We start from the raw sequence: 19,573 nt of genomic DNA, 5'->3' as shown, positions 1-19,573 counted from the left end.
TTTCCATTCTCCAGCTCTTCAACAGAGCTGGACAACAGAAAGGAGAAACAGTGATGTGAAAGGAGCTTAAGTCAATGTTCAGCTCTTAAAATAAGCCTTGAGACATAGACATGACTTGGATATTAAATAAGCCAGCACCTCATCTGCAGACAGCACTTCAGGGTGATTGCTCCTCATCAGTGCATAGCAGAGAGTACTGGCTTAACTGAGTGAGAGGCCTGTGTCCAGGTCAGGGGGGGAACTCATTCTCCTTAGGGCTCATTCAGACGGCCGTATGCCGTCCGCAAAAATACTGAATGCTATCCGTTTTTTTGCGGATCCGCAAAAAAACGGATAGCATTCAGTATTTTTGCTGACCCATAGACTTCAATAGGGCCATGTCCTGATTTTCACGGACAAGTATAGGACATGTTTCATTTATTTTACGGAACCTTGGAATAGAAAAGGGCCCCATAGAAGTGAATAGGTCAGCATCTAATCCGCAAAAAAACAGATCCGCATTTTTGCGGATAGCATACGGCCATCTGAATGAGCCCTTAGGGAGAGGCACCTTAAGACAGTGTGAGGAGACTTATTGGCCATACATGCTCCTCTGGAATTCTGGGAGGGAAGGGATGCAAATGAGCTCTTAACAAGCTCTGCCTCTAATGCCACCAGATGTAAGGCAGCTATCCTATAAATCAATGTTCAGCTCTTAAAATAAGCCTTGAAACATGACTTGGATATTAAATAAGCCAGCACCTCATCTGCAGACAGCTGTTTTAGGGTGATTGCTTCTCTTCAGTGCAATGCAGAGAGTACTGGGTAAGAGGCCTGTGTTCAGGTCAGAGGGGAACTCACTCTCCTTAGGGAGAGAGCACCTTAATCAGTGTGAGTAGACTTATAGACCATTTATGCTCCACTGGAATTCTGGGAGAGAAGGGATGCAAACAAGCTCTTAACAAACTCTGCCTCCAATGCCACCAGATGTAAGGCAGCTATCCTATAAGTCAGTGGTTAGCTCTTAAAAGAAGCCTTGAGACATGACTTGGCTATTAAATAAGCCAGCACCTCATCTGCAGACAGCTGATTCAGAAGCATCAGAGTGATTGCCCCTCATCAGTGCAGAGCAGAGAGTACTGGCTTAACTGGGTGAGAGGCAAGTGTCCGTGAGGGGGGAACTAACTCTCCTTAGGGAGAGAACACCTTAATCAGTGTGAGGAGACTTATAGGCCATACATGCTCCTCTTGAATTCTGGCAGGGAAGTGATGCAAATGAGCTCTGAACAAGCTCTGCCTCTAATGCCACCAGATGTAAGGCAGCTATCCTATAAGTCAATGTTCAGCTCTTAAATTAAGCCTATATTGAAAGCACACTTCTTAAATTCCTCCCAGGTGGCAGCATTTTGTTCCACACCACCGCCTTCAACTTCATGCCTTTCTTTGATGCTAAGGATGTCGATCAAGTTTTCTCAACAGTATGGAGCTTTGTCAAGGACTTTATCTAATAGACATATAATGAAGGTTAATGGTGATTAATCATTACTGAGCCGGTAAGCTGCTCCACTGCCGCTTATCACATGCCCCTGCAAACACCTGGTCACAGAGATTACAACTTGTTTTCGTGAGGTTATAAAACCCAGGTCTCGGTGAGCATTATGACCAGTGGACTCTTCTAGCAAAAATGGTGGGGTATATTTTCCTATTGGCCTTGATCGGGGTCTGCAGGGGACAGTCACGATTGGGTGAGAACAGGATGCCTCTCTCTTTACGATGTGTTGCAAAGTGTTTTTCTTTGCTTTATGTTACATATTACTACGAGCTTATTGTGAATATCAGTCATAATATTTTATCCCGGAGCTATAATATCTCTGGTGAGGGGCTTTAGCGAGGGAACGGTCCACTTCCGTTCTGCAGGCCACTATATGGGGTGTACATAAATGTGATTTTCTATGTAATCTATACATTGGCTTTTGTGGGTGAAATACATGTAAACCTCTCCACCTTCCTCACTGCTATGACCCCCTATTCATCATTGGGCCAAAGTACATAAGTTACCCTAGGCCCAAACTTCTACTATGATTCTTATTAGAAAAGAGAAAATAAGTAAAAAAAAAAACTCACCTTGTCCATATTCTGCCATTGTTAGGATTTTCTGCTGAGGGCCCAGGTTTGCTGCATATAAGGCAATAGAGGAGGCTGAACTGCTGGAATATGAATTTGTGTTTCCATCTTATGGGCCAGAAATATGGCTCCATAATACAATGTTTGCATAACGGGCAAATGCAGAAAAGGCACACTTTTGCTGATTTGTTCCTTTCTAGTAGTAATAATAATGTTAATCATATTTTTTTTGTATTTTTCATAATTAACATTTTTGTTATTTATCTTGTCATTTTATTATTTGTATTATGTAGTATAATTTTATCTTACTGTATCATTTCCATTTTTATAAGGATTTTTATGATAGTATTTCTAGAATTTTTTGGGCATTGTTACCTGTATTTTATTTCTTTTTTACCATTATTAGTTGCAGTATATGCATTTTCTTATTCTTGTGGTGGCCTAGTTTATTATGATTTTGATTAATATTATATTTGTACTGATTTTATTGTAAACCACATTTCTGACTCTTTCCCACAGGCTCCTACAACCTGGAAAGTTCAGTGTCTGTTTCAGGTATATCCTCTGGGGCTTACATGGCCAACCAGTTCCATGTCTCACATTCTGGCAGAGTTGTGGGGGCAGCAATGTTTGCAGGAGGTAATGGGGCCGGCGGGCCCTTTTTATATTAAACATATTTAAAGGGGAACTTTGCATTGCAGTGCCATATGACACTTTACCATTCTTTGCTATTTCTTACAGGACCATATTACTGTGCCATTGGAAATGCACTGACAGCAACAAACGCTTGCATGAAATTTCCTTCCAGCATCAGCCTTCTCTCCCTAAAAGCCTATACCGACACCTGCGCCAGTACAGGGTTAATAGATCCTTTGTCAAATCTGGCACGTGGCCGAGTCTTTATCTTCTCGGGAACTCAAGACTCTGTTGTTGTCCAGGGTGAGATCCAAACCTATGATCTGTGTGCACTGCTGAATCTAAACCTACCATGTGTCATACTGTCTGCTTAGCCAGCGTATCTAAGCCTATCCTCAAATATAGCCGTAGGGCGCAGGTAGATGGGGTTTTATCCTCCGAAGTCTCAGTGCACTTCAAGCTACAGGAATGATATTAAAGTCAATCTTTATTTGGAAGTACCGGGGTAAGAAATACTTTGAAGTAAGTCACGTTGTTCAATAATTTACTCTGCAAGCAAATAGGCTAAGGGTACTCTCACACTTGCGGCAGAAGATTCTGGCAGGCAGTTCCGTCACCGGAACTGCCTGCCGGAACCGGCAATCCGGACGCAAACTGATGGCATTTGTCCGATGGATCCGGATGCGGATCCGTCTGACAAATGCATTAATATACCGGATCCGTCTCTCCAGTGTCATCCGGAAAAACGGATCCAGTATTATTTTTTTGCATTTTTAAAGGTCTGCGCATGTGCAGACCGGAAAGCCGGATCAATTTTGCCAGAACACTTAATGCCAGATCTGGCACGAATACACTTCAATGTAAATTTATTCTGGATCCGGCATTCCGGCAAATGATCAGTATTTTTGGCCAGACAGAAAACTGCAGCATACTGCAGTATTTTCTCCGTCCACAAAAACGTAAGAGGGACTGAACTGATGCATCCTGAACGGAATGCTCTACACTCTGAATGCATTAGGATAAAACTGATCCTTTTTTTTCCGGTATTGAGCCTCTGTGACGGAACTCAACGCCGGAAAACAAAAATGCTAGTGTGAAAGTACCCTTAGATTCAGAAAGAGCAGTGCCTCTAAGTGTAATGGCAACGCCCCTGTTGCTCCTAGAGGCTCATTTGCATTTATAAAAAAAATCTTTTTTTCCCCAGCAATGGGGGCACCTATGAACATGGGACCAACATAGATTCAGCTGCCAAGCGCACATGTAACAGGTCAGCCAGTGTCATAGGTACAAATCTGCTGACAGATGCCATTTTTAGCAATAAGGATGATGAAGGAAGTTACAGGATCAACCAGTGTAATCAGTAGAAATGTAATCAGAACCCTAATAGTAAGCGCTCATGGGAAAGGAATCGTACAATAATAAAGCTTAAAAGGGTTTTCGGAGATTTTTATACTGATGACCTATCGTCAGGAATAAACAAGCTGAAAAGGAATCTGGTGAGTGCCGCAAGTTTATTTCTTCTTTACATCGCATATGAACTTGGTCTGTTTTGCTGAGCACCACCTATGAATCACACGAGAAGCGCATGAACTCCAATTCCTAAGTATACCCCAAAAAGAGGCAGCAGTGCCGACGCCAAAATTACCCTTTAAAATACTATAATTAAAAATAGGAGGCATGAATGGGTAAGCGATGGAGGCAGAGGGAAGAATCTGAAAGAGAGAACTGGTAATAGGTGACAGAAAAGGGAGAAGCAGGGGACTGGATAAGGGAAGGGAGCAGGGTTAAGAGGGGCATACCTCCTCGATGCTGCCATATGCTGAACATATTAACTACTCTGAAATGAAAAAATAAATATGCATAAAATGATCAAGTGAGAAGATTTTACAGTTTAGTCCCATAGACGTTTCACTGCAATAAAGTGTTGTGGGATGGAAGCCACATCTGATAGTGGACTTGTGGCTTTATATACTGACACGGATATGCTGCGTAGTTCCCACTGGCGTAACTATATGGGTCGCGGTTGCGACCGGGTTCCTAAGCCAGGGGACGCTGCAGGAGGTCAGCTGACTGCAGCGCGGGCCCTGAGAAGAGAAGACAGCCAGGACAAGGAGAGTGGCGACAGGAGAGGTGAGTTACTTTATTATTTTACAGTCTGATCTGAGGTCTGATATGGAGGTCTAATGGGGGGGGGGGGGTCTGAAGAGGTCTAATGGGAGTCTGGAGTGGTCTATGGGGGGTCTGGAGGTCTGACTTGGGGTCTGAAATGGTCTAATGGAGGGTCTGGAGAGGTCTGACTGGGGGACAGGAGGTCTAATAGGGCTCTGATTGGGGGTCTGGAGGTCTGATTGAGAGTCTGGAGGTCTAATGGGGGTCAGACATGGGGGTTCTGGAGGTCTAGTGGGAAGTATAATCTAAGGTCTAAAACTGGGGTCTTATATGGGGTCTGACAGAGGTCTAAAGGGGGTTTGGTATGAGATGGAGGGATCTCATTTAGGGTTTCATATGGGGGTCTGATCTGAAAGGAAGGGGGTATTTTTTTGTACTAGTGCACAATATAAAGGGGTGTTTCTGTGTGGTACCAGTATTTTCAGGGGGACTGTTTCTGCAATTTGCATGTACATCAGAGAAGTCACTGGATGTAAGAGGTACATATGTGGCCAGGGGCGTAGCTAAAGGCTCATGGGCCCTGGTGCAAGAGTTAGGCTTGGGCCCCCCTTCCCTCAGTGCTTTGTGTGTCTTCTTATGCAGCACAAGGGTCTTTGGGCCCCCTCAGGCTCCTGGGCCCGGTAGCGACTGCTACCTCTGCACTCCCTATAGCTACGCCCCTGTATGTGGCGCTTTATTACCCTGTATGTTCTGTAGTGCTGTATGTAGTTTTCCCAAGTATGTCTTTAAAGGGGTTGTCTGCTTTTTGTTTGTTTTTGTTTGTATGAGCGCTGCCTTCTCTGCTCTGTTTACCTGCTCATCACTGCAAATGCTACGGCGAGCTGGTGAACAGAACAGAGTAAGCTGCTCTCATATGAGTGCTGCCCTCTCTTCAAATAGCTGATCGGGGGTGCCGGAGGACCCCGGTTGATCTGATATTGATGACCTATCCTGAGGATAGGTCATCAGTAGTAAAGAGAGAACAACCCCTTTAACAGTAGGAATGGGGGGGGGGGGGGGGGCATTTCAATATTTCTGCCTTGGGCAGCAGAAAAGCTAGGTGCACCAGCGCTGAGTGAAGGGGGGGGGGGCCTGGGCCCAAGCCCAAGCCCAAGCCCAAGCTGAACTCTTGCACCAGGGACCATGAGCCTTTAGCTACGCCCCTGGTAGTTCCCCTATGGAAATGTGTCCACATTTATGCCTCATGCACACAGCCGTGGTTTCTATGATGCCGTGCGCTTCATACATCCGCCGCTTCACTACAGTAATACACTCATATAGAGTAACCAATGACGCCGTGCGCTCCTGCTCTCAGCAGGATGATAGGCCGGGATACCGCGGACTGCTGACGGCCGTGTGCATGAGGCCTTAATGAGAGGCAACATTTGTGGATTCAGAGAAGATGTTTGCTGAATAAGATTTCCCACTGCATGGGAAGCGAATGTGACTCCCTTTATAATTAATCATGTGTGATGGTGTCTGAGGCATATCCCAGCTTATGTATATTGTGTCTACTGAGTATATAAGGCATTTGTGTCAGTAATCCAGTTTTTTTCATTCTGTTTTTTGCTTTCTCTTGTATTATAGGTGTATCTAAAAAACTGCAGGACTATTATGCCTCATATATTTCTTCTGGAGCAATTAAAACCGTATACACTGTCGCAGCAGAGCATTCGATGGTGAGTGGCGCTGGATCTACCTACTGACTGTAGAACACTGAGCAATCATATCTTCTACTCCAGTCACACACACAGCTACATTCAGAATTTAGCTATATCCCCATCCACACGGTCACCTCTCAGCTTACAGCTGTTGTCTGAAATCCCACAGTGCTCATTGCTACATAGAGCAGCAGCCCAGCTTTGGTTGTAACTGGAGATGTGAGATATCTCTAGATGATCAAAAGATAAGTAAAGCAAGCATTGAAGATTCAGATGTAAAGTGTACCTTAACCCCTTAAGGACCAGGCAATTTTTTGCAAATCTGACCAGTGTCACATTGTGTGAATAACTTTAAAACGCTTTTACTTATCCAGGCCATTGTGAGATAGTTTTTTTTCGTCATATAATGTACTTTATGATGTTACAAGGATTAGAAGTTTAGAAGAAAATTTTTCAGATATTTTTCAAAACCCACTTTTTAAGGACCAGTTCAGGTCTGACATCCCTTTGTGAGGCTTACATAATAGAAACCACCCAAAAATGACCCCAGTTTGGAAACTGCACCCCTCAAGGTATTAAAAACTGATTTTACAAACGTTGTTAACCCTTTAGGTGTTTCACAAGAATTAATGGAAAATGGAGATTAAATTTCAGAATTTAAATTTTTGGGCAGATTTTCCATTTTAATCTTTTTTTTTTCCGCTAACAAATCAAGGACTAACAGCCCAACTAAACTCAATATTTATTGCCCTGATTCTGTAGTTTACAGAAACACCCCATATGTGGTCGTAAACTGATGTATGGGCACACAGCAGGGCGCAGAAGGAAAGGAATGCATACGGTTTTTGGAAGGCAGATTTCACTGAGATAATTGCCATGTCCCATTTGAAGACCCCCCTGATACACCCCTAGAGTAGAAACTCCAAAAAAGTGACCCCATTTTGGAAACTATGGGATAAGGTTGCAGTTCTGTTGGTACTATTTTAGGGTACAGATGATTTTTGGTTGCTCTATATTACACTTTTTGTGAGGCAAGGTGACAAGAAAATAGCTGTTTTAGTACAGTTTATTTTTTATTTTTTGTTATTTACAACGTTCATCTGACAGGTTAGATCATGAGCTATTTTTATTGTTACGGACACGACAATACCAAATATGACTACTTTTTTGTTGTTTGTTTCAGTATTATAAAATAAAGCATTTAAAAAAAAAACAACTTTTTTTTTTGTCTCCATATTCTGAAAGTCATTTTTTTATTTTTTTGGCGACTGTCTTATGTAGGGGCTCTTTTTTTTTTTTTTTGTATGAGATGACAGTTTGATTAGTACTATGTTAGGGTGCATATGACTTTTTGATTGCTTGGTATTACACTTTTTGTGATGTAAAGTGACAAAAAAATGGCTTTTTTTACACAGTCTTTTTTTTATTATTATTTTACTTCACCTGAGTGGTTGGATCATGTGATATTTTTATAAAGAAGGTTTTTACGGACACGGCGATACCTAATATGTTTTACGATACCTAAATTCATGTTTTAGTGTCTCAATAGTCTGAGAGCCATAGTTTTTTTTGGGGGGGGGGGGGGGATTGTCCTATGTAGGGGCTCGTTTTTGTGGGATGAGGTGACGGTTAGATTGGTACTATTGGGGGGCATGCGCCATTTTGATTGCTTAGTGTTGCACTTTTAGAGATGTAAGGTGACAAAAAATAAAAAAATTATCGGATGGGGTGGACATGTGATATATTTATAGAGCCGGCCTTTACGGAAGCGGCAATATCTAATATATGTGTGTGTTTTTCTTTTTTTCTTTTTTCTATTTATTATAAAATTAGGGGAAAGGTGTGTTGTTGTTTTTTTTTTTCTTGAAACTTTTTTTTTATTAAACATATTTTTTTACTTAAAATTTTTTTTTTTAAACTTTATTACTTCAACTTTTGGGGTCTGATCCCCTCTGCAATGCATTACAATACATCTGTATTGTAATGCATTGCCTGTTAATGTATAACGCTGAGTCATACACTATTAGGTTGCCTAGGAGACGGGCCTGAGGCTGGATCTCCTCGGCTCCCGTAGAAGGCAGGTCCCGATGCCATGCAAGGCATTGGGCAGCCTCTGCACGGCATCGGGCTGCCTTGCCACACATCGATTCCCCGCCACAGCAGTGCGGGGACTCAATGCGATCACTCAACCACAAACAACTTCTATGTTGCGGTCAGCGCAGGCCGCAGCATAGAAGGGGTTAATCTGCAGCGATAGCCGATACAGGGGGGTTACAGGATCCCCCCTCGGCATTGTCACAGGGTGGTTGCTGAATTATTTCAGCAGGCACCCTGTTCCGATCACCGCCCACCGTGCGGCGGTGATCGGAAATCCACAGGGCATACCTGTACGTCCTGTGTCCTTAAGGACTCGGACATCAGGGTGTACAGGTACACCCTGTGTCCGCAAGAGGTTAAAGGGGTTGTCACGTCAGCTAATGGCATTTATCATGTACAGAAATGTAATACAAGCCACTTACTAATGTATTGTGATTAGACAGATTGCCTCCTTTGCTGGCTTGATAAAAAAAAAATTTCATCACATTATACACTGCTCATTTCCATGGTTACGACCATCTTGTAATCCAGAATTGGTCCTCGTGCTTGCACACTATAGGATAAAAGCAATGGCCTATGTGAGCTCCCATGGTCCCGTCCACCAGAAAGGCCAGTGCTTTTTCCTATTGTGTGCAAACAGGACCACAAATGATGGATAGCATGGTGGTCGTAACCATGTAAATGAGCAGTGTATCATGTGATGGAAAAATGAATCCAGCCAGCAAAGGCAGCAATATGGACAATCACAATACATTAGTAAGTGCCTTGTATTAACTTTCTCTACATGATAAATGCTGTTTGCTGAAGTGATACATCCCCTTTAAGCTCTTCTCTCCTCTCTTACTGCATTGACTAAATATGATCTGCGAGTCTCCGCCCGCGAGGAGCATTGGATAAAGGATTCAAAGTAGTCTAATCACTGATGTATGTCCCTTCACAGCCCACTGACAGCTATGGTGGAGCCTGCGGATCACTGAACAAAGAATATATTAACAACTGCAACTATAATGGGGCTTATGAAGCTCTGAACCACATCCATGGAGGTCTGCAGGTAAGAACTTGTGGACTGGGTGATGCTTGAATTCTCATACATTTATTAATGCTTTTAGGTAAAAATGTATAAATTTTTATTTTATTTTTTTAGAAACCAAGCAGCAATGCAGTGCAATCTGGACAGGTAGTATTATGAGGCTTTAAACGTTAAGTTCAATGCTAATGTATACCTTGTTTTCCAGAGAGGACATATGATCCATTAGGGGTCTGCTCTTCAACATTCTTGCCAACAGTTCTGTTTTTTGCAGGACTAAACTGCAAATTGGTTCACAAAAGGGGTGGGTTATGTAAACTGTAATGAAGAGTCGTTTCTGGTGGATTTATGGGTGTTCATGTGTAGATCAGGGTTATGGGCATGGCTTACAAATGTACTGTGATTTGTGATTCAAATGTTGGCCTGAGATTGCCGCTTCCTTGAGACTTCGCCTGCAGGGAAAACAAAACGTTGCAGGGCTTGCATTGACATCAATGCTTGTCGACCACAAATTTCTTCCCTGGTCCACTAGAGATTAAACTTTTAAGATCTCCGCTATCTGCTAGTGAACAGAAACCTGTATAGTTTGAATCCATAGGCTGTCTTTGTGAAGCTCTGTCGCTTTGACTCAATCAGGGTGGGTTTTTCAGCGTCTAGCTGTAAACAAGGAATGTTCTCATTTATTGACAGTAAGCTGTCAAGATCTTAAAAAAAAAAAAAGAAGAGTTTAAACCAAAAGTTATGTGTTGCTAATGAGCAAGTGAATAGGTACATTGCAGATCTCAAGGAGGCTGAACCCGGGGTCACCAATCTGTTGGTGCAGTAATGGTGGACATTTTGGTTGTTGTCAATCTTGACTTAAAATATGTCCTCTGCTTTGTTCTCAGCTGATTTTGTTTGATCAAACGGAATTCTTCAATTTGGCCCCTGCCATTACTTACGGAATGGATACCGCAGGCTACATATATGTTCCCACAGCTTGTAGGGATGGAGCGAGTAAGTGCCATAGTCATTGTGACAGATAAACATCATGTTAAAGGGATAGTCACCTTTAAATGTAAGAATGTTGTCCAAGATTAGGAAAACATGAATGCTTTCTTCTTGAAACCGCTCCACAACTGTCCATGGGATGTGTCTGGTATTCTAGGTCAGCCCCACTGAAGGGAATAGGGGCCGACCTACAATACCAGACTCAACCTGTGGACAGGTGTGGTGCTGTAATAAAAAAAAGTCATGTTTTTTAAATCTTGGACAACCCCCTTAGAAGTAACCAATTCCCTTTTAAGAAATTCCAATGTTTAATGAAATATTTTGTCTGTATAATTTACTTCATGTGATATCCATTGCAGGATGCAGGCTCCATATTGCATTCCATGGCTGTCTCCAGGGCAGGTAATATCCCCCTCTATGCTTTCAAACCTTAATATGAGAATGGGGGGGAGGGTCCTCAGAAACCAGAGAAACCTAATTTCCCTCATGTACCGTGACTGCTACCTCTGCACCCATGTATCTATACTGTTAACCAACAGTAATCATCAATGCACATGGTTTATACAACCATTTCCTATTTTCCTCCATTTCATCAAATGAAGCCTGGTTTAAGGGGAGGGGGAGGGGGGGGGGTCTGTTTTATGTTTCCATTTTAGTGAATAGGTTCAATAAGTCAAAAATTCTAATTTGAGAATACCTTGTGCTTGCTCTGGGGTTGTCATAGCAGCATCGGCATAGGCTTCTGTGTGTGAACTTCCTGTCATGTGACCTCCTTTCCGAAGAACACATTCATAAAGGTAGAGGTCATGTGACACAGGAGGTCCCTGCACAGATGTGTTATCATTACTGACTGCAGCAAGGAAAAGCAAAATAACCCTATTAACCAGTGTTCTAGAGTTCAGAGACACTGGTTCTTAAAGGGTTAAGATATCTGCAGTAGAATTCTTTCTCCACATGTACTGTAAGATTTTTCCCTTGTAACTGATGAAAGAGGTTTTCAGGATTAGAAAAACATGGCTGCTTTCATCCCCAAACGGTGCCCATCTGTGCTTAGGTTGTGCCTGTTATTGTAGCTGGGCTGCATTAACTTCTATATAACTGAGCTGCAATATAGAGCACAACCCATGGACTGGTGAGCTTCCCTGTTTCTAGAACCAAGCGGCCATGTTTTTCTAATCCTGGAGAAACCCCAAGGGATTGTCTGAGAGCTGAAGAAATAGGCTATCGGGAATATTATTAAATAAAAACATGATAAAAATTACTCCGCCTGTTAAGTCCATCACCAGTTGGAGCACCATCACCAGTGCTCCATTGGTCCCTACCAGTCCCATTATTCTGGTGCAACGATGTGTTGTAGAGGAACATGACTGCTGCAGCCAATTACAGACCTCAACAGGGATACAAGAGTGTATGGCACATCACCGCTGAGGCAAGCGATTGGCTGTAGTGGTTTTGTGAACAAAGACTGGAGGAGACCACTGGGGCATTGGCACTGATGCAGCAGGGGAAGTTTCCTGCAGCTACATTCATTTCTTCAACTACAGTATTTTCTCGCTCATATCATTGGGGGACACAGGACCGTGGGTATAGCTGCTTGTTGCCACTAGAAGGCGACACTAGACTAGAAAGTAATAGCTCCTCCCCTGCCAGCTATACCCTCCCCAGTCAGGAGAGAGCATATCAGTTTTTAGCTTAGTGTCATAGGAGGCAGACCTCCCTGCATATTTCAGGGCGGCTTTTCATATATTTATTTTTCTTTTTCTTTCTTCTCCTTGGGTGAAAAACAGAGTTACTTAGCCCCTCTGTTCTCCCGGGGTGTGTAACCAGTGTCTGTTTCCTTCACCGACCATCCTCCCCCTAAGAAATCAATGTGGACCAGGGCAGCCTCGCTCCCCTGCTTTACCCCAGCCTAAGGGTCACCCATATCTCCAAGCCCTCAGTTCCAGCTTCCTGCCACTTAGGTGCCAGTGGCTGAAGGGCCGCGGCTAAAATTTAGGCCCCTCAATTTAGGCAGCCGCACAGGCCGCAGGCTTCTCTCACTGCAGCCGCATCTCAGAGGAAGCACAGGACCTGGGTATCCTTGGTAACTGGTAGGTTGTATCCTTACACCCTCCCCAGCCCTGAGTTGGTCATTCAGCCCTAGTCAGCCATGTCTGATCCTACTAATGACCCCCGCCTGCCTATTGTTACGCACTTTGTATGTACTGTATGCAGTCTAAAGCTCCCTCATGGTCAGTCAGACCCTGTGTGCTCCGCATGCTCTCAGTCTTGGGTAACATTGCCCCCCCCCCCCCCAACCTATGTAGCCCCATGACCACTCTGATTCTGTGGCTCCCGGCTGGGCGCGTTCCCTATCCCGGGCGGTGGAGGACCTCGCTAAAATATCCCAATCCACCCTATCATTCATGGGTCGCTTGGTTGATAAGTCCCCACCAGAGCAGTCCTCGCCTTCCTTGGGTGAACCCCTCAGGAGCAGGTCGTCACAGAAGTGGACCAGAGCAGGATGCCATTCCTCCTTTGATGTCTCTGCTTCATCACCCCACCTTGAATCTCGCTCGGACATATCCTTTGTTCGTGGGGAAGCCCTGTCCGAAAGGGAGATTGTTCCGAATCTATGTCAGATAGTGAGTCACTAATCTTCTAAGATTGCTTCCATGGTGGATAGCCTAGTAACTGCAGTCCGGGACACCTTCCAGGTGAAAGTCGACCGTCCCTCAACTAGCCAGGGAGTGTCCTTCCTTCGCTCCAGACAAAATCCGAAGGAGTTTCACTTACATGACGACTTTACTGTTGTCATTGCCAAGGCCTGGGACCACCCAGATCATCACTTTGCTCCACATAAGCGACTTGATTTACTATATCGCTTCCCGGCGGAGTCTTTGGCAAAATGGGCTTCCCCTCCCAAGGTGGATCCTCCGGTGGCACGTCTGGCCAAAAATACCGCCATTCCGGTAGCCAACAGCTCCTCCCTCCCAGGATCCAATAGACCGTTGGATGGAGACTGTGACTAAGTGCCTGTTTGCCACTAGTGGCTCTGCCCTGCATCCCATTTTCGCCTCCGCTTGGGTGGCTAAGGCGGTCTCGGAATGGGCACTTAGTTTACATCGCGGTATGGCGTCAGACCTTCTACTGGCGGAGCTCCAGTCTCAGGCTTTGCTGATTGCTCAGGCAGGAAAGTACCTCTGTGAAGCGTACTTTGGTAGCCCACTCTTCAGCCCTCGCCATCACCTTGCGGTGGGAGCTCTGGCTCAAGGTATGGGCGGCAGATGCCTCTTCCAAATGCTCCCTTTCAGGCTTGCCCTGTGCTGGGTCCCGCTTGTTCGGTACCCGGCTGGATAAGATAATCTTAGAGGCCACGGGTGGGAAGAGTACACTCCTTCCCCAGACCAAGTCCAAGCGTGCCCCTCGTGCTAGGTCCTTGTTTGCATGGGGCCATTCCTTTGGCAGTGCCTCGGTACACGGCCAGTGTCAGGGGAGCCTCCTGCTGCTATCGCACAGGAACAGCAGAAAAGGCCGTTCTTTAAGTCTCAGTCGGCCTGGCGCCCTAAGTCCCAATCCTCCCATTCCTCGGCCACCAAACAGGCCCCTGCATGAAGTTGCACCCCCGCTTCTTCCGGTCCCAAGTTCCCAAAACAACGGACAAAACAATTTACAGGGTTTTATTCAAACCTGTTTGTAGTTCCAAAAAAGGAGGGTTCCATCTGGCCTATCTTGGACCTCAAATTGTTGAACCGGTTCCTCCGAGTTCAACACTTCCGGATGGAGTTCCTTCGGTTGCTCACTGGCCCAGAGAGAATTCCATTCCTCCATAGACATTCAGGACGCGTACCTACACGTCCCCATTGCCCAGGCGCACCAGCGCTTTCTCCGCTTCGCCTTAGGGCCCCATCACTTTCAGTTTGTCGCCCTCCCCTTTGGGCTGGCAACAGCACCTTGAGTCTTCACAAAGATCCTTGCTCCCCTACTTGCCCTACTTCTTTCCAGGGGCATCACTCTGATTCCCTACCTGGACGACATTCTGGTCAAGGTGGCAACCCTGGCCCAGAACGAGGCCAGCCTTCGTATCACTCTGGATACCCTAACTCAGTTCGGCTGGCTGGGGAATTTCCAGAAGTCCTCCCTGGCCCCGACCAGACGACTCACGTTCTTAGGGACACAGAGGAGGTGTTGGTCTGCCTCCCTGTGGACAAGCAGCTGGCACGCCAGAGGTTAGTTTGCCTACTTCTCCATCGCAGGCGCCCATCTATCCGTTGCTGTATGCAAGTCTTAGGGGCTCTGGTTGCTTCCTTCGAAGCGATTTCATTTGCACAATTCTACTCCCGCCTGTTCCAACGGGTGATCTTGACTCAGTTGGACAAATCTCCACTGTCCCTGGACCGTCACAGGAGTCTGCCCATACAGGTGCATCTAGCTTTCAGGTGGTGGATCCAGATGCCGACCTTGCAGTCGGGAAAGTCTTTTTTTCTCCCGGTCTTGTGGATGATCATTACCACCGACGCCAGCCTTCAAGGCTGGGGAGGAGTCTTCCCTCCCAGGACGGTCCAGGGCTTATGGTCTCAATTGGAGTCCAGACTGCCGAACAACATCTTGGAAATTCAGGCCATTCGGCTCTCCCTTCTCCATTCCCCTCTCCTGAAGGGCCGGCCAGTACGGATTGTATCCGACAATGCCACGGCAGTGACTTATATCAACCACCAGGGGGGTACCCGCAGCCCTGCGTTGATGAGGGAGTCGGCAAAAATCCTGAGGTGGGTGGAGTTACATGTCCCAGCTCTTTGTGGCAGATTTTCTCAGCCGGACGACTCTGGACCCCGGGGAATGGTCCCTGCACCCGGAGGTGTTCGAACAGATCTGTCTCCGGTAGGGTCGTCCAGAAGTGGACTTGATGGCGTCCATGTTCAACCACAAACTTTCCACCTTCTTCTCTCGCACAAGAGATCCCAAGGCGCACGCCGCAGACACTCTGGTAGCACAGTGGAACGAGTTCTCCCTAGTGTATGTGTTCCCGCCTCTTCCTCTACTGCCCCGTGTCCTGCGCAGGATCAAGACTGAGGGCATTCAGGCGATCCTCATTGCACCAGACTGGCCCCGCTGGGCGTGCTACTCCGATGTCATCCTCCTCCTAGCAGACTCACCATGGCCCCATCCTCTCAGGGCCGATCTGCTCTCTCAGGGACCTGCCTTCCATCAGCATTTAGATTCGCTTTGTTTGACGGCATGGCTGTTGAAACCGCCATTTTAAAACGGCGAGGTATCCCTGTTTATTCACACCATGATCAGAGCCAGGAAGACAGCCTCATCCAAAATCTCTGCTTCTGTGAGAAACGTAATCTCCCTCCTCTACGCTTCTCTTTCTAGGATTCTCTCCTTCCTACAATCCGGTCTGGAATTGGGACTAGCCCTTAGCTCCTTAAAGGGTCAGTGTTGGCGCTGTCTATGCTTCAGCGCCCTCTGGCCTCGAAAGGCCCGGTTAAAACCTTCCTCCAAGGGGTGGCTCATATTGTTCCACCCTATTGGCCTCCCGTGCCTTCCTGGGAACTGAACCTCATTCTACGTTTACTCCAATCGGCTCCGTTTAAACTGCTTTTTCTGGAAGGTGGCATTCCTGGTGGCTATCACATCCATCAGGCGTGTCTCAGAGTTGGCAGCCCTTTCCTGTAGGGAACCCTTTTTAGTCCTTCATCAGGATGCCTTCTTTTCAACCGAAGGTAGACTTGGCTTTCCACGTTAACGAGGACATGTCCTCCCTTCCTTTTCCCCAGCTCCCTCGCATCCTAGGGAGCATTCTCTTCACAAGCTGGACGTAGTTTGTGCTCTGACAATTTATCTGGCCGTCTCTAGCTCTTTCCGCCGCACGGATTCGTTATTCGTGCTTCCTGACGGTCCTAGTAAGGAATGCGCTGCTTCTAAGGTGATGATTGCCAGGTGGATACCTTTGGCAATCATGGAGGCATACCGTTCCCGGGGCAGGGCTCCGCCCCCTGAAATCACGGCCGAATCAACCAGAGCAGTTGGCGCTTCCTGGGCTCGCTTCAATCATGCATCAGCTGTCCAGTTGTGTAAGGTGGCAACATGGTCTTCCTTACACACGGTCACAAAATTCTTCCAGGTGCACTCCCTGGTGTTGGCAGATGCTGCCCTGGGCTGTAAAGTCTTGCAGGCAGCAGTGTCCTGAATGTCCACAAGGGTAGTTTTTCCATGGGCGAGTATTGTTTGTTCTCTCCCCGTGGAATGCTTTGGAACGTCCCATGGTCCTGTGTCCCCCAATGATATGAGTGAGAAAAGGCGATTTTTTTTTTTTTTTTTTTTTTTTTTGTGTGTGGACTCTCCTGTAAAATCTTTCTCGCTGAGTTCAATGGTGGACACAGCTCCCACCCATTGTTTTTTTCCATTGTTACTGCACATGGCGGTGATTGGTTATTTGTTGGGTTTCAGTTTTAGTTCATACCTACTGATGTAGGTAATGTTCTGACTGTTATCAGTTCTTTTTTGCAACTCCTACTGCTTGGGCACAAACTGATATGCTCTCTCCTGGGAGGGTATAGCTGGCAGGGAAGGAGCTATCACTTTCTAGCCTAGCATCCCCTCCTAGTGGCAGCAAGCAGCTATACCCACGGTCCTGTGTCCCCCAATGAACTCGGCGAGAGATTTTGCAGGGGAGTCCACAAAAATCTCCTTTTTAACTGTTGTTATTAGGGATGAGTGAATCGACTTCGGATGAAACATCCGAAGTTGATTTGCATAAAACTTTGTTCTAATACTGTACTGAGCATGAGCTCTGTACAGTATTAGAATGTATTCTAATATAATATATTCCAATGAGCCGAAGTTATTGTACTGTAAAAAATAAATTCCCAAACTCTGGTTCGGTTCTAAGTGGTACCTTGGAACCGAACCGGAGTTTGGGAAATGTTTTTTTTTTTTACAGTACAAATTAATTTAATTTATGAATTTATTGCGTGAAGTATCGCAAGACTTCGCAAAGCAATAACTTTGGCTCATCGGAACCAATACATTCTAATACTGTACAGTGCTCCTACTTCATACAGTATTGGAACAAGGTTTTATACGAATCGACTTCGGGTGTTTCATCCGTCGATGAAAAAAGTCGATTCGCTCATCCCTACTTGTGATCACAATGTTTAATCGGTGATGAACAAAACCTGTTAAGACCATAGAACATTTTGTGGTCACATCATCTCAACCTATCAACTAATTTCCTTTTGTTTCGTAGGGAGAAAATTGTAGACAAGTTTGCCCGATACGCTGGATACAACCAGGTGGCCGACCTCAATAACTTTATCATTCTGTATCCTCAAGCCAGAACTATCATCACTAACCCCAATGGATGCTGGGACTGGTAAGTCCATTGTATGCCAAATAGTATGTTAGACCTGGGGTAGGCAGACTTCGAACCCTGATGGCAGCCTCATTTTCAGTTTTCTCATCACCTTCCTCATGACTTACATTCCTTATTTTTTTTCTTCAGCGCCTTGTTTTTCCTCCTCACTTCCTTTTTCCACCTTGTCTTCCTCCTCCTCGTCTTCCATCTTCTCCTTGTCTTCATGTTCTTTCTCATTGTCTTCTATCTTCTTAAAATCCTTCCTTTTTTTTGTCTTCTGCTTCTTTTAATAGTCTTCTTCCTCATCGTCTTTTTGACTGTCTTTTCTCTTTTTTTTTCTGTTGGCTTCTGGGTATTCTTTCATATTTCTTGGTGCCTATGGCCACCTGGAAGGATTGTTCCACAAGTTGCTCTTGTTAAAATTTAAAATTGAAGGTTGATTAGCGACTTAAGTAAAAATGTGCTTTTTTTTTTTTTTTTAATTCTTAGGTGGGGATACACTGGTTTGGCCTACGGTAAGATGACAGATTATACTCTCTATTTTAGTGACTACTAAGAAAAGATAGATATGGGATAAATATCAGATAGATGGGCAGATATGAGATACCATACAGAGATGGATACGATACATCCTGTTAAGTAATTGGGAATAATCTAGGTGTTCTTATATATTTTATAATTGTATACATTTCTGCCATGTTTTTCTCCAGCCACCAAGAATTCCTTCCAGGTGTCAGGGGTGCAAAGAATGATGCTAAGAGCTATGGGGCAATATTGAGGAACCAACGCTATGACCTCATTGGGATAAAAAAAAGAACATAACACCTGATTGTAAAATCTACGTGTCATATGACTGTAGAGAATCTGTGATTGCTTTTTTGATCTAACTTAATGTATTTTATGTCCATGTACATTTATTGCTGTAATATGCTTAGATAATAATGTCCCTAATCTGGACCTATCCTGCATCTGTACGATAGCTCTCATTTACCATGACGTCTTTGCTGTAAGCACTTTACTTACTTTTTTTTGTACTTTACAACAATAAAATGCTCATACCCTGATATGTACAGAGTCATTCATGAAATATGTACACTCTAAAAAAACATTAAATTCTAGGATTCGGGGTCGTGCACATAATAATTTTCCAGAGTTTGTCCTGTATTTGATCTTATTGATACCTGCTATCTACCAGAAGTTATTGAAAGAACATTTTCATCCAGACATTACTGCTTTACCTGCATGTTGGTGTGATATCACGCTCCATCTGCATCATTTCATGTTTTGTACATTAAACATCGCATGCAATAAAATATACATAATTCGAAATGGTGTCAAAATTTTTGGAGTGATGTTGTTGCTGTTTTCATTTATCCCAATCATGCATCATACATTGCAGAAATTAGTATTTAATGGTAGTAGAATCATAGAGGATTTAGCCACTGAAGGAGCAAGTCAAAAGCTCCGAAATGCATCTGGTCTGGATTATCTCTATGCACAAGTACCCCAGTTTGGACTTTTAAACAAGTTAATGTATGGAGCGCTCCAAAATTATCCAGGTTATCTAAA

The 19,573-nt window shown here is 44.8% G+C and overlaps 1 protein-coding gene across 1 annotated transcript; it reads left to right on the top strand.

Moving 5' to 3' along the window:
• The first annotated feature begins 1,670 nt into the window (after nt 1-1,670).
• Nucleotides 1,671-18,978, top strand: LOC122926597. The gene is made up of 11 exons (XM_044278016.1): nt 1,671-1,724; nt 2,623-2,742; nt 2,845-3,042; nt 6,475-6,566; nt 9,586-9,696; nt 9,790-9,822; nt 10,560-10,668; nt 11,022-11,064; nt 17,897-18,022; nt 18,494-18,519; nt 18,715-18,978. Exons 2-11 carry the CDS (start codon nt 2,679-2,681, stop codon nt 18,780-18,782), a joined length of 870 nt encoding a protein of 289 aa, XP_044133951.1. The 5' UTR covers nt 1,671-1,724; nt 2,623-2,678; the 3' UTR covers nt 18,783-18,978.
• Nucleotides 18,979-19,573: the final 595 nt, after the last annotated feature.

The sequence above is a fragment of the Bufo gargarizans genome, chromosome 2 (assembly GCF_014858855.1).
Source record: "Bufo gargarizans isolate SCDJY-AF-19 chromosome 2, ASM1485885v1, whole genome shotgun sequence".
Classification (NCBI taxonomy): Eukaryota; Metazoa; Chordata; class Amphibia; order Anura; family Bufonidae; genus Bufo; species Bufo gargarizans.
The sequence above is the reverse complement of the archived record's forward strand: the minus strand, read 5'-3'. Positions and strand labels throughout refer to the sequence as shown.

What these genes read in the sequence shown, in the direction of transcription:
- LOC122926597 (XM_044278016.1), top strand. Translation starts at nt 2,679, where the DNA reads ATGGCCAACCAGTTCCATGTCTCACATTCTGGCAGAGTTGTGGGGGCA. An exon ending in ACATCCATGGAGGTCTGCAG is followed by an intron (nt 9,697 to 9,789) that starts GTAAGAACTTGT and finishes TTATTTTTTTAG; the next exon opens with AAACCAAGCAGCAATGCAGT. An exon ending in ATGCAGTGCAATCTGGACAG is followed by an intron (nt 9,823 to 10,559) that starts GTAGTATTATGA and finishes CTTTGTTCTCAG; the next exon opens with CTGATTTTGTTTGATCAAAC.